Source organism: Colletotrichum phormii (genome assembly GCF_030913505.1).
Source record: "Colletotrichum phormii strain CBS 102054 chromosome Unknown BDP81scaffold_14, whole genome shotgun sequence".
NCBI classification, from domain to species: Eukaryota; Fungi; Ascomycota; class Sordariomycetes; order Glomerellales; family Glomerellaceae; genus Colletotrichum; species Colletotrichum phormii.
In genome coordinates, this window is record NW_026851456.1 from 124,576 (window position 1) to 139,426 (window position 14,851).

The 14,851-nt window shown below is 48.6% G+C and overlaps 3 protein-coding genes across 3 annotated transcripts; 2 read left to right on the top strand and 1 right to left on the bottom strand.

Moving 5' to 3' along the window:
* The first annotated feature begins 4,000 nt into the window (after positions 1-4,000).
* Positions 4,001-5,096, top strand: BDP81DRAFT_50138 (fungal cellulose binding domain-containing protein). Its single transcript, XM_060595533.1, has 2 exons — positions 4,001-4,020; positions 4,117-5,096. Exon 2 carries the CDS (start codon positions 4,244-4,246, stop codon positions 5,075-5,077), a length of 834 nt encoding a protein of 277 aa, XP_060443203.1. The 5' UTR covers positions 4,001-4,020; positions 4,117-4,243; the 3' UTR covers positions 5,078-5,096.
* A 6,104-nt stretch (positions 5,097-11,200) lies between these two features.
* On the top strand, positions 11,201-12,098 carry BDP81DRAFT_431603 (uncharacterized protein). Its single transcript, XM_060590690.1, has 2 exons — positions 11,201-11,489; positions 11,559-12,098. The coding sequence occupies exons 1-2, from the start codon at positions 11,229-11,231 to the stop codon at positions 11,757-11,759; spliced, it is 462 nt and encodes a 153-aa protein (XP_060443204.1). The 5' UTR covers positions 11,201-11,228; the 3' UTR covers positions 11,760-12,098.
* Positions 11,899-14,290, bottom strand: BDP81DRAFT_462428 (heterokaryon incompatibility protein; the record flags this gene model as incomplete). Its single annotated transcript, XM_060593897.1, has 5 exons — positions 11,899-12,156; positions 12,190-12,301; positions 12,332-13,592; positions 13,652-13,969; positions 14,236-14,290. 5 exons carry the CDS (start codon positions 14,288-14,290, stop codon positions 11,899-11,901), a joined length of 2,004 nt encoding a protein of 667 aa, XP_060443205.1.
* Between the last annotated feature and the right edge of the window lie 561 nt (positions 14,291-14,851).

Genomic DNA, 14,851 nt, shown 5'->3' on the forward strand with positions numbered 1-14,851 from the left:
ACAAGCCCGGCCCCTCTGAAGCCTCCCTGGATGTTTTTTTACCGTTAGGGCTTGTGTAAAAGCGTTGTGAAATATAGGGAAGAAGTCCTCCTTTATAATATAGGTATTACCCCGGCGCATCTTATCTTTAATTTGTCGACTATAAGCCGTCTTTAATGGCCTAAAATACCCAACGTCTAAGGGCTGAAGTAGATGAGACAAATAGGCCGGCTTGTAGAGTATAACGATATTGTTTTCCTTACAATATATCTCAAAGTCCGTAGAGTGGTGACTTTCATACCTATCGACAACGAGGAGGCGATAATTGCTAGTTATACGCGGTTTTATATACCGATCAAAGTGCTAGAGCCAGTCTAGGCCTCTTTCATTTGTTATCCATCCGTTTTCAAACGTTACGATGACCTAGTTACGTAGGAGATCTATTTCTATATACCAGGTGGAGAGATGATATTAGCCTACAACGATAATGTACGGCAGAACGCTATAGCCTGACGAACTGATGGCCTGAATAACTATAACCTATTCACGATTACTAGGCTACATCATTTTTGTATTTGAACGCCTTTTGGCACTCGTAACGACCATCCCGGTGTTACGAGCTGGACAAGGCAACCAACTGTGGCACAAAGCAAAAGCTTCGATAATGATGACTCCGGTCATCATTGTCCCTCGTTCTGCATATATAGCTACGCGCCCACAGTGACAAGTTGCGGCGGGCGTAACACCCGGATGCAATCTGGCCCATCATAAACCCAGTCTCGTCGAAGTTGTAGATATTGGAGTCTATAATGCCGTATTTTGCGATTGTGTTCGCTATAAGCCGAAACCACGCATTTATCGCGTCTGGATCTTCGTATTGGGCTCTCTTATAGTCGTATTTGCGAAAAAAGCGCGTCCGGAGCTGTGGTTGTTGTTTAACGAAGTTTGAAGCCTAGCGCTTCCTAACTGAGGGCGCGTCGCGGTCGGCGAGCAATCGATTGGCTATTTCGTCTATATTACTGATCCGGGGAGGAAACGATCGGGAATCCAGGTCGAGGATATACTCAACTAGCTTCTCCTCTTCAAGCTCCGTTAATTTACGTAAGTTAGGTATAGTATCTTGTCGTGTAGGTGTGCCTTTTAATCGGGTGCCTAGGGTCCTAGGGGGGACTGAATAGATTCTTGCTGCGGCTCGAATGCTGAGTTTAGGGTTTTTTTGGATAGCCTCGACTGCTAAGTTCAATTGGGCCTCTTTGCTTTGTGACGACATGATTATTTGTGGCGTGATACGCATTGGAAGTGAGGAGGAAGGATGAACGCGGTTGGGTGGGCAGCTCGCTTGTCTGGGCAGCTCGCTTATCAAGTACGTTAAGGAACAAAACATTATTTCTCTTTACATACCTCTCTATTTATTGCAAGAGCTTTAGTGTTACGGCCAGCTAGTCGTAGGGGTAGTTTGCAGAAGTTGAGGCTGCGGAACTGGTAACAGTAATCGTAGTCGTGGATAGCTTCAGGGAAGCTATGTCTGTCAATCGCAAGGGTAGGTAAGGCTTCGGTGATCAATCGTAGTCTTGTCAAGGTAGTAGCTGAAAGCGGATGTTAATCCTGATACGAAGTTAATTGCTGAAGAAGCTATGGGGAGTCTGTCCTAGAGTCCGGCTCAAGTCCATCCTTATATACAAGTCCTGATTCTGAACATGTCCTTTGTGCTGGACAGTGTCCTTGTTTGGATATGTTGGATAGCTCATATCCTGGTTATCCAAGGATCGCTTGGATAACTCATATCCAACATATCCTTATCCTTATCTCTTATCTCTTATCATCACGTGACTTGTCCATAGTTCTTCCGTTCCGTGAGAGGGTGCCTAGTGTTCCTTGTCCTCTGCATACATGGTGCGCTGTAGCCGCCGCGAGCCTGCGGGGCAGGCCTTGTTCTTGGTCATGCATGTTGGTGTTACGCCCGCGCAACTTGTCACTGTGGGCGCGTAGCTATATAATGCAGAACAAGGGACAATGATGCCGGAGTCATCATTATCGAAGCTTTTGCTTTGTGCCACAGTTGGTTGCCTTGTCCAGCTCGTAACAGTTGGGTCGTAACATTTAGCCTCTTAATATTAGCTATTTCAGTTTGCTAAAGGCTTTGTATAGTAAAGAAACTAAGAAGATAACATAGATATAAATTAACGTAGTTTACCAGTCAGCCGCGCATATCAGTCAGCCGCGCATTTCCTTATCGTATACTAAGTCGCCTACATTATATAATTAATATCTTTTTCATTGTTGGTTATATAACGTTCAAATTTTTTTATTAGTCTTTGATAAGAGTCACCAAACTAAGTAAAAAGTTTTAAAAATTAATTTCTATTTAGAGATAGAGTAAATATATTATATCCTTATCAAAGACCCATATTTCTATTCCACTAGTTACTTATTTCAATATAAAAAGATTAAAGTGTCTTTTTCTATTAAATTTAACTAGTTATATTTTAAATATATTATAAAGATAACTACTGAAATCTTTTTAATTAGTTATTATTCAAAGAAATTAGATAAATATGCAATTTAGTATGCGATAAGGAAATGCGCGGCTGACTGATATGCGCGGCTGACTGGTAAACCATGTTATAAGTTTTAGAATTTTAGTAAATATTCTAAGTCTTAATTAATTGAGGCCTTATTAATAGAGGTACTATTTAAAACAGTATTAAGTATTTACTATACTTTAAATTCGGTATACAAGACCATTATATATTAATAAATAAGTATGCTAAAAAGAAGTGTGTTTAGACGAAAATAATAATTATTATGGTTATTTAAACAATGGGGGTAGAATAATAATGAGGAGGCTGAAAGGCATTTTTGGGGTGGCGAAAAGGGAGTGATGGCGAAAAGTGGGTAGGTTGACTTATTGAAAAAGCTTTTTCGTCAAATCACAACTGGTATCTGTACTACTAGCGGCGCTAGGCAGTTCTCGTGTCAAGCCCTCTGGTTTCACCTATAGAGCGGGCCATGCCGATTCCTCACCTTGTGGATGATTGCGGAGGATTGGCGAGTCTTTACGAGTAGTCCGAACCGTTCGCGAGTCTAACGGCTCTCCCTAAGTCCCCGCCGACATCGAATCCTTGGGGTCTCTCGGTCACAACAGCCGCTTTGAATAGCCCTGGAGCGGCGCTAATCTTTTTGCGTCTCTCTCTCTCTCTCTCGCAGACTCCGTCTTTCTTCTACGAAGTTCTCGGCCGTGCCACCAATTCACATATTTGGGGACCTATCAGCGTATCTAGATTAAAGCGAAGATCCTGGCTTGACCAAGTACGCCTTTCAAAATAATTTCAATCTCTCTTGGCAGATTATCGTTCGTTTTCACACTTCCCATTTGGACGATTTTTGCAATTATTATGGTGGTTTGTACATTGAGGGTAGGATAATAATGCGGTGGCTGGGAGGGATTTAATGGGGTGGCCGAAAGGGGGGGGTGGGCCGAAAGTGGGTGGGTTGACTTACCGAGTACTCAGTAGCACTGTCTCTGTGCCTGCAAGACCTGTATTGGGGCCTTGGCTATCGTCTTTGCGCCGTTGTCGCATCGGATCCGTGATGAAAGTCCTTCTAATACAACTTAATAATCCCGCACTCCCTAGATGTGGAGGTATTCACTGTCATATTGCCCTAAGAAAGTCACAGATCATTCTGGAGACTTGCTTACTTCAATCATTCGTATGGATATACTGATGAAGTGACTGGGGAAATGCCGAGTCCATCACGGGTCACTTTGTCCAGTGTTGAACGCATGCATTTAAATCCAGCCCATGTCGAAGACCACATATACAGGGGCTTCCTCCGTTTCTCCACAAAATCAATCCCGAGCAGGTCGTTTATGCTTACAGTAGCGTGTTCGGAGAATTTTGCTGGGGTTTCTGTCCAAAGCAGTGATTGCATCCGAGCTCTGGCGTTTGCCGCTTTCTGTTGGTAATCTAAACCGAACTCTTGGCTCGGAATGGGCGCACACACCCCCTTAGTAGGTTCCACAAGCATGTCTAGGTTCAGGTTCGTGATCCAGAATCTTACTGACTGATATATGCGTGTTAAGATTAAACGCTTCCACTGGACTTTATATAAGGCAGACGTTGACCCGATATACAGGCTTCTAAGTTGAGCTCAACGCACCATTGTGATTTGTTCTATCGTTCTTCTTCTTCGCTCATTATCATTCACTCTTTACCTGACTTGAAGTCACTTCATTCTTTTCTACGTGTCTCCAATCGCAAATATGAAGGCCACTGTCGTTCTCTCTGCCGTCCTCGGCCTGGTTTCCTCGGCCTCTGCTCACTACACCTTTGACAAGCTCCTCGTCAACGGTGCTCAACAGGGTGGTGACAACACCTACATCCGGAAGCACCAGAACAGCTACATGCCCACCAAGTTCAAGAATGTCCCCTCCGGTTCCATCTCACCGACTGACGCCGACTTCTCCTGCAACAAGGGCTCCACTGCGGCCGTAAAGGTCTTCACCGTCAAGCCCGGCGACAAGGTTGGCCTCAAGCAGGCCTTTGGTGGCACCGGCATGCTTCACCCCGGCCCCACCCAGGTCTACATGAGCCCGGTCAGCAACGCCGCATCCGACAAGGGCACCGGCACCTGGTACAAGGTCTCCCAGTCACTGCTTTGCAAGGCCGGCAATGCCGAGTCCCTCCGCACTACCGCCTGGTGCAGCTACGGCGAGGACAATGTTCACTTCACGGTCCCCTCGACTATTCCCAACGGCCAGTACCTTGTCCGTGGCGAGCACATCGGTCTTCACGGCGCTCACAACGGTGAGGCTGAGTTCTACTACGCCTGTGCCCAGCTCGAGGTCACTGGAAACACTGCTACCACCATGCCTGGCACTGGTGTCAAGATTCCTGGTGTCTACAAGCAAGCGGACGCGGCCGTGAACTTCAGTCTTTGGGGCAGCTCGACCTCCTACAACACCATCCCTGGCCCCGATGTCATCCCCGGCGGCACCACCCGCGGCAGCGCCAACGGATCTTCTGGCGATAAGTCCGTCACCGTCGCTGGAGGCAGCTCCGCTTCGTCCGATGTTGGATCCAAGGCAGACTGCTAAGCGATGGTGCTGTCTATTCAGGCTGTAGGCCACATCCCTACTGGGAACTTGCTGCAAAGCCAGTGAGAGTCTTCTGCTTTTGAGGCAACTCTTGATAGCCTAATCTCTGCCCGGCCTTCGTCGCACGGCTTCCTCTTTCAGAGTCTTCAGGACTCCCCTGGAGTGCACCTACTTTATTTCGTGTATTCATATATCCTGTATATACTTCGCAGTCGGTGACAGCGAGTAAATAAAAAGAACCGAATTGCATTCGTCATCCTCGGTATTTATGCATTTTCCTTCCAGGCGAGTATCGATGTTCGTGAAATTCATCAATATGGAAGTACTCTCAAAGCGCAATGTTCGGTCCAAAAGTAATCATCATTGACAGTGATATTGTTGGTATACACGTCAGCAGGGCAACCGTACGGTTGGAACGAAGTGTCAATAATGGTCTATTATTGCTGCGTCTTGAGGTGGAAGGAGGAGGTTGTGGGCAGAGCCCACGGCCTCTCAGAAGTGGTATGTAAGGGGTCGTTTGTAAGTGCCCATACCGCCTTCCAGATCCACCTTTTCTGCCGACTGCTCAGAGATCCAACAGATATGATAGTGAAAATGTTACTCAATTGTGGACTTGTACTTGGGCCAAGTCCGGACACCCGTTCTGACCGCGCCCGTGGCAATTATCGAGCAAGTCTGCCGAATCACTTGATCTCTTTCGATAAGCACATTGCCGCATTGGTAAAAATGAAGTCACCCGCACTTTGGTCGTATGCGAGTTACTGGGTTTATGTCAATATTGTTTTTTTGGTGTTGATTCTGGTTGGTCCAGAGGGACTTGTGGCGTTGAGTCCGCGGCACGAAATCTTGGCGGGGAAAAGACTCACTCACCAAGCATCTCTCGATCCGCCGTTTACTTTTCATACCTAGATTGCCTTTTTTTAGAGTGATACAAGCGGAAAACCTTCGTTCTTTTCCATAGCGACGATTGAGACCCTGCGACTCCATTCTTGAAAGCGACCTCTCACGTACAATATGGTAACGAAGCCAGGGCCTACTGGCCACCAACCTACCGCAAGGGAACTAGTCGAAGGAATTGCAGAGGAGCATGGCATTGTTTCTGAAAGCGACTTGACAGAGATAGGTACAATGAGCCAACGCATTCGTACCGTCGTGGAAAAGGCTTTATTACAGAAGGACCATCTCATCGGGTCCTCGATTTTGACGTATGCTACTACCGCTCGTCTGTCAGCCTTCTCCAAACACGACTTTGACAGCTGCTAACTATGACTCAAGCTTGGCGAAGAACCTCAACACCAGTCATGCCCGTTTCCTGTTCGAACTTCTCCAAAACGCCGACGACAACAAGTTTGTTGCAGCAAAGAACCGCGGTATTGATCCTTATGTAGTGTTCAGCGTGTACCGAGACCGAATCAGGATTGAGTGCAACGAGGATGGCTTCACACACCGCGATCTCAGAGCCATATGCGCGATCGGCCAGAGCTCAAAGAACCGTAATTCTGGATACATTGGGGAGAAAGGCATCGGCTTCAAATCCGTCTTCATGGCCGCTTACAAAGTCAATATCCTCTCGAAGGAGCTTTCCTTCAGCTTCACCCACCGCAAGGGTGACAGCGGCCTTGGGATGGTGACCCCTGTTTGGGAACCAGACTTCGTTCCGCAGGGTGAACAAGCCCCGAGTTACATCACACTCCATCTTCATCAGTACGATGAAAACGATGACACCTCTATATTAGAAGCGACGAGGCAGAGAGAGGAGATTGATTGGGAGTTTGCAAACCTTCCAATCACGGTTCTGTTTTTTCTGAGGAATCTGCGACGCATCGAGATCCAGTTTCACGACAACGATGACGTGGAGACAAAACGAGTGGAGTACTCCTTCTCCGATTCAAATTCGAGTACCCTCATAGAAAGAGTATGGCAACCGGAGCATGGGTCCTCTCCCGGTGAGACTATTCCAGAGAAAGTATCATCTTACACGTCAAACGATTCGAGATGCTCCACCAAACGAGAATCGGGAGTTTTCCGAGGGCAATGGCCGTGCAGATGCTGAGACTGAAATTGTCTTGGTTTTTCCACTTACCAATGACTATACCCCGTTCGTCAAAAACCAGCCAGTGTTCGCGTTCCTGCCAATGACGCCCTTAGGATTTAAGGTAAGATAAACTTTGCATCACGGCATTCGACATGCACGACACGGTTTCGAGCCTGCGCTGATTCATGTGCAGTTCATCATCCAAGCTGACTTCGTCACCAATTCCTCTCGCGAAGGAATCGTGGTTTCATCCGCACGTAACTTGGCTATCAGAGATGGGATTGTGACGTGTTTCCTCAAAGCCGTGGAAGAGTTATGCCAACATCCCACGTTGCAATTTCAATGGATGAGGTGGCTTCCCCAGAGACACTCATATCCTTGGGACAGCTTCTGGAACGGCTTGCTTGAGGACATTGTGAGCCGTATCAAGACAAGCGAGATCCTTCGAATAAGAGGTAGCGGTCGCCTGGGCGACATCAACTCGTTGCGACGCCTGCAGTCCAATTGGATCGACGAAAACGGGTTCCCGATGATCAACGATCTCGATGCTGGAATTTACATCGCAGAAGAGTACCAAACTAGGGATCTGAGCTTGCTTGAGCCGTATGGTTTAAAGTGGCTGTCTCCAGACGAGAGGATAGCCCGTCTAGAACATGATCTCAGCCAATCGATCGACAAGTCCCGGATGAAGAGCCCGTCCACCAGCACTCAATGGCATTCTTTGGCTGCCAGCACAATTTAGAGACTCGTGGCCACTGCCTCCCCGCAGAATCTAGCGAGGATTCATGATTTGGACATCATACCCCTGAGAGACGGTAGTTGGACCTCCATCAACGGTAGCAGACAGCCCATCAACTTTCCTTGCTGCCAGAACGACCTCGAAATTCCTGCCAATCTTCCCTTGTCTCTCGTCAGTCCAGATGCATCTGCTGACAGCGCTCGGCACAAACTCTTCGAATTGCTGGGTGTTCAAACAGCGACTCTTGAAGAAATTCGGAGGTTAATCTTTGAGGTTCCAGCACCGATTGGGAAAGCCGAAGTGACACTTCTAGCATCTGTCGAAAACCTGAGGTTTCTCTATTTGTCTCAACAACTTGCCCACAAAGAAGGAAACCTGACTCCTTTTTCAGAACTCTTTGTCTTCGATCACACGATGGAGGTTCAGCGACCACATCTCCAGGACATTTACATCCCAACAACCTTTTGCTATGAGCCGTACCAGCTTTTGCAGCCGATCTCGAACCTGATAGAGGAAGTCGTTGTGCCATTTTTGCACAGACGTTACTTTGATTGCTCCCCAGAGACACCAGCTGGGGCGGAACAATCTTGGCCTGGTTGGCTTGAGCATTTCCTGCGAGTACGCCGTCGTTTGAGATTGACCTCTCCAACATCTCCAGGAAGCCTTTCTCCCGAGCTCGACTTGGTTCGCACTTATGGTCCCGAACGTTTCATTGGAGCGCTTCAGCATCACTGGATACTGCTGAATAAAGACCCTAGCAGCTCGGAGTTCCTTCGCAGCCTTCGAACCCTCGACATCACTTGCCTTGACGGCGAGGACTACCCACTTGAAGAGACAACCTTGCCGCTGCCAGAGCTCACGGCTACTTGTTCTTCATATCTTGGAGAATATTCAACAATCAGCTTCCTTTTGCTCGGCGAAGCTACTCACTCTGCTTCCTACCAATCGAAATGGGGTTTCTTGGTCGATGAGCTTGGCGTACGAGCTCGGGATGACGTGAATTTCTACCTCTCAATTCTTCAACGACTCGTTGAAGTTCAGCCACAACAAGAAGTTTACGGCAAGACTCTAAGTCTCTATGAGGTGATACAGCTTCGGTTAGAGGAATCGGCATCCAAAGACCAAGTTGCCACAGTTGTAAAGTAAGATACTTACACCCCATATCCAAAGCGAGTATGAAGTGACAAATAACTGAGAAGACACAGAGACTTCTGCCGTCAGATAGACTGTATTTTGGTTCCTATATACAGTAACCAGGGAGACCAAAGGAGGGCTGCTCTTGGAATCGCTGCAGCTGAGACCCGCCCTATGCTCTGGAAAAGGCCGGATGCTTGTGTCTGGCAAGCGCCAGGTGTCCTTGAGGGACAAGTCATGAAAAGTTGTTCTGAAGGTCGGGCGGATTCTTTGAGAAGGTTTATGAGCAAGACCTTGGGAATAGGGAATTGGGACCAGAACTGCTGCATACAGGAGCTGAAGCACATGAAAGAAGTCAACTGCGATGATTTCGATTGGGTTGTTGAGATCTACGGCTTTCTCAAGGACTGCGACATGGCGGAAGGTCAATTGAAGGACGTCAGGTATTTCTGGAGCCCCTTTGCAGCGAAGCTGCAGCTGACGTGCTCGATTCCAGGGCTTATTTCAGTACGACGCCTCTCATCTTTGTTCCAAATGGCAAAACATCCGGATGGCGTACAACAGCCGAGTGTCTATGGTCAAGCGGGGCTAAGATACAGGGACGAACGACTCTCAGCTCTATCTACGAAGATTTGGAAGACTTCTTCGTCGAAACGCTCGGAGTACAAAGACTTACTCTTGCGATGGCGTGCGATGAGCTTCTTAACAAGGCAAATGAACAGCCAACAGCTACCGTCGCCGAAATTAAAGAGACTATCTGGGTGGTCAACACCCTCCTTCACAGTGCAACATCGTATCCTGACCCAGAGCTATTGCTGGATAGTGCCATATTTCCCGTCGAATATCCAACTGGGCAGGTTAGTCTCGAGACTTCTCGCACAGAATTCGTCATCAGGGACCGCAAGCCCTTAGCCGAGATGTTTGCTTCCAGAGTAAAGTTTCTGGACTTTTCTCTAGATGAAGTTCATAGGCTCCACAAACTCTTTTCTTGGTTGGGCTTAGACTCTCGGTACCTGTCCTCTTCCGTGAAGGAGATCTCAACTGTTGCAAGCGATTCCCATGTTAGAGTGCAACGTCCGGATAGAGACATCAGGAGAAGAGCAAGTGGAATCTACAGGCAAGTACTAGCTACCCCAGCTGTGCCTCTTTCAGGCCTGGTAGTTCCCAATAGTCTTACGAATCTGATTTCAACACTAGGGTTGCATCTCACTTCAACAGTCCCCGTGTGGACAACACTCATGATCTGTACCACACACTCCGTGCCACCGAATTGTACGAAACACATGGAATCTCATCTGAGGTGCACCTTGCCCAGGATGGGAAAGTACACATCCACGTTAAGTCATCAAGCGAGCTTCACATCCGAGATACGGCTGGTCGATTGCGGATATACATCCCCTTGAACACAGAAAGGCAGGACTTCTGTTATCACTCGAGTCTTCCGAGACGTCTTCTAGAGTGGGTGATGACAGAACCGGAAACACAAATCTGCGGTGGGATACCGGACCGAGCCATCAGTGCAATGAGCTCAGCTCTCAATGCACCGATCCAAAGTGTGTCTCGGATCCTAGAAGCAGAAGGCATCATCGACGTGGGAGCTATCGAAGATGATCAAGATCAGGAGTTCAGAGGGGTTGTCGATGCTTCACCGCCACCTGCTGAAGTCCCTCAGCTCGAAGGGTTTGCGGTAGAGATGCCCCTGAGACCTTTCTCTTTAACAGGTTCTCGTTCTGTTTCCGGACCTACTGTTACGCGTCCTGCATTTACGCAGCAGACAAGTACTACCGCTTCACCTGACAGCAACAGAAGTTATCGCTTGCAGCCGGATTCAGCTGTCGGCACAGCTGCCGCACCCCCAGTATCACAAATCTTCCATTTTGGGCAAACACCGACGGCCCCCGCTGCTACGACCCCGCCCATATACAACGCGTTCAGTGCAGAGTATTTGAGAATACTCAACAATGTCATCTTCGCTGCGCGACGTAGATCGTTTCCCGGGTTTAGGTCTTCAAGACCAAGGCAGTCAGGAGAACGTATTTCGACCCCTGCTTCAAATTCGCGGCTGCCTCCAGGAAGTGACGAAAAGATCGGCGCTGCTGGTGAGCTCTTTGTGAGTACAAGGAACATGGGACATGATCATTTCCATTGAAACGGTCCTTGATGACTTCTCAAGACTCTTTGCTAATCGGATTCAGGTTTATGAGCTGCTCTCGCATCTCAATCCGTCACTCCCGGGATTTGGCATGTGCGATTGGCGAAGCACGATGCGGAAACATGTAGCAGTCCATCCCGAATATTCCTACGTGACTCCCTGGGAAGGGAAAGAGACTGCCGACATCGTCTACGACGACAAGTCTGGAGTTCTGACTCGGACTCTTATCGACAAGGGATATTTGGAGGGAACTCATTGCATGAGTAAGAAGCCGCAATACTTGATCGAAGTCAAGACAACACCCGGGGATGCTACAAGACCGTTCTTCGTGAGCAAGCATCAGTACAATAGGGTAGGACTCTGTACCTTTCCATCACGAGCGTATTGCGTAACTTGTCTGACCAACTTTCAATTTCCCTAGATGAAGGAGTGCACAGATGCGTCAAGGTCCCCTAGAGGATCTTGCACAGCCTACATGCTTATTCGCGTCTTCAACCTCACTACCTCAGACATTGACTTCGATGTCTACATGGACCCGTACGCCCTACAGCAAGATGGCTCACTGATCTTCACGGAGCATACTTGGCATGTGGTCCCGGCGCAAGGCAATGAAGCTGCTTGATAATGTTGGATCTCCTGAAGTTTGAAGTTGTCTAAGACCGTGGGTTGGTTTCGTTAAGGTCCGGCTGGTGTGTCGGCTCATGCCTTGCGTTCGTTTGTCTTCTCCCAATGGAAGAACTAGATCTAGCTTGCTCTAGGATTCATATGATTCGTATCGTTCTAGTTCCATGAAGATCGCTGTTGTTCGATGGGGTTTCATCGGCGACGTGTGTCGCACTTTGCAGCATCTCTATCTCTTCTGCCTCATTGGTCACTGCAAGCCCAATCCTCTTGAAAGTTTTCCTCTCCTCGTCTACTGCCATCAGTATTAGACACCTGACAAAGCCATCGAGCTTCTCCTGATCTTGTGCAACAACGTAATACAGCGATCCTGTGGTGTTCTCGTGGTCGAAGCATTTCTGGCCGACATCCATATGTATTAGAGGGCCAACATTACTCTCATCTTTGCTAGAAGCAATGACGATAGCGCCGTTGACTTTCAGATAAAGAAACTGATGTTGACCGATGGTTCTCATGACCATTTCGAAAGGCAGCACGCAGCATCTAAGGTCAAGATAGCCCCCTTTCACCAACCCCGAGGTGTTTTCTGACACGTACTCAATATGGACACCTTCAACATCAATGAGTAGTTTCGATTGGTCTAGGGGCCCCGTCGCGATTTTACCATCGACCGAGGCCCAAGAGAATGATGGGGCCCTATACACCTCGGGCCGGGCTGATGGGGAGCCGTCAATCTGAGTCTCCTTATCAACGTGCCAGAGCAGATTGCGGGCCAGATGCTTCCGCCACATCCCAACGACATAGGTATCGTCAATTAAAGTCTCGAAGTGTTGCGCTATCCCGGATAGAGCCAGCAACTTGTCAGAGGCCACAGTCAAGCTAGTGCTACCATAGGCTCTCGCGATTCGATCCCAAATTCGGTAATAAAAGGTGGGGTCGTCGGGCTCTCTCTCTTGCGACATCGCATCGGGGCCGTAAACAACTTTGCTGAGTCTCTTGAACTTCATCGGGACGCCGTTTTCCAATATTTCTGGCATCCTCTCTGGGTAACACTCGGCCGCAGCTTGCTCTCTACACTCCCAGAAGAGTTGATCGGAGCCGAAATGGAGCACACGTGGGGAAAGCAGACGCTCCTGAAGAACCCAGCCGCGCTTATTGAGACGACACTGGCCAACACCGTGGTCCCAAAATGACAAGTCGACGATGCTGCAGTCGATGTACTCCGTTCCTAGTCCAAATCCCTCCGTGTTGAGGCACATATCGACATTCAGGCTCACTCTCGGATCCCGCTCGAAGAAAAGGCCCTTGGAACTATCGCGCGCCCCCGCTGCGGATATGTTGCAGAAAGAATTCAAGTAGACTTTATGCATCAAACCCGCTTCGACAAGCCAGTCAGAGAGATCGTCTCGATCTTGGAATATGCAAAGCGAGTCAATCCAGAGATACCGCACGCCCAGCCGTCGAGTGACTTTGATGGCTTCACGGAAAGTCTTGGGGAGTTTGGAGAGCTCGATGCCTCTTTGGAAATCCTCGCACGCGACCTTCTTCAGTTGCAGAAACTGAGCAGAACCCCAGCAATGACTCAAGGTTGCGTACCGATCATTGTGCGAAGGCGGATGCTCAGCCGTGATCACCAGACGGACGATATCTATGCCTCCGCAACCAGCATTAAGGTCGAGCAACCGTGTGGGATACCACGGCTCCGCTTTCAGTTCAACGTTGCAAGCCGTGTGAGTAGACAGGCAAGCTTGCATCCATGAAGTCGCTTTAGACCACGCTTCCTCAGAGTCCGTGCTGTTGCTAGAGAACGGCATCATCTTTCCGGCGTCCTTGTCTGGTGCCCGATCATGTTAGAAAAAGGCGATGGCTTATTAACACGGTAAAACTACTCACAATCACCTCTCTGTACCACGTATGTGCCGGAGACATTCTTGTGATCAAAGTGAATTTCCTCCGTAAATCCCGACTCAAATGAAATGGAGACCATCAAGTCGGATCCAATTGCTTTCAGACTAGGTTCTTCGAGAAGCATTACGGCGCCCATGGTCACTAAACCGTCAAACTCATCCAACTTTTGCCCAGGTGTTCTGGACTTTGCACCGCCAGCTGCCGGGCGTGAAGTCCAAACGGCGTCGAACTCTCTCAGCCTAGTTTGATCGTCCTCACTGACCTGGAGCCAGAATGGACGACATATCTCGCAAGCGTCGAGGGCTGATGCTTGAAGGCTCGCGACCGATTCGTGATGAGCAAGTAGAACGGTGGGTTCGGACCCTTCGTCGTCGTCGCGAACCCAACCCTTCCGGTGTTGGAACGCCCCAACGCAAATTTGACACAACATCCTGCACAGGTATGCTGATAATAGGGATTTGTACGACAGACTTTGGATAGGGACGATTGAACACTTGTCATTGTCTTTGGGGATGGGACTGCCAACATATTGCGGGTGACGCCCATACTCATTCACGCGCGGGGTCAACCCATGCGGCTGAACTTCAGCTCGGTATGCTGCACTGCAGAGTTGAAGTTGATCATTGTGATACGTGATGGTTCATGCATGAAGCTAAGGTTGATTGGAAGCATCGAGATAACGCCAGCCTGGGGCTGAGCGCCAAGACAGCCACAGCGCCAATAACCCTGGCCCACTGGGTTGACCTCTTCACATATGGTTGTGACCAACTGCGTTGCATTGAAGAGAGATACGGCAACGAGGCCGCGGATGGCCTCGTACTACTCCCAGTCAACTTAATTAGAGTCACGGCAAGACTTTCCGACTCGGACCTGTTCTAGGAGAGGTGGCCCTCAACATTTTTCGAGTGTTTCTGGACTATTCACAACTTTCGGACAAGGTAGCTTGAAGCTGAGGCGATTGATGATGTTCGTTGATAGAGGATTCGGTTCCGATAGTGTCTCGGTCTGGTGCAAGTTGCTCTAGATAATAGTTAGGTCTACAACCGCTGAAATGTGGCAAAGAATGCTTGACTTACATGAAAACATAGACCTAGGGTCGATTGAATACATCTAATCTAGATTACAAGATGAGCCTGGCAACGCGTATCCGCGCCGCGACGAAGACTTGACCTGGGCTTCTTCTAA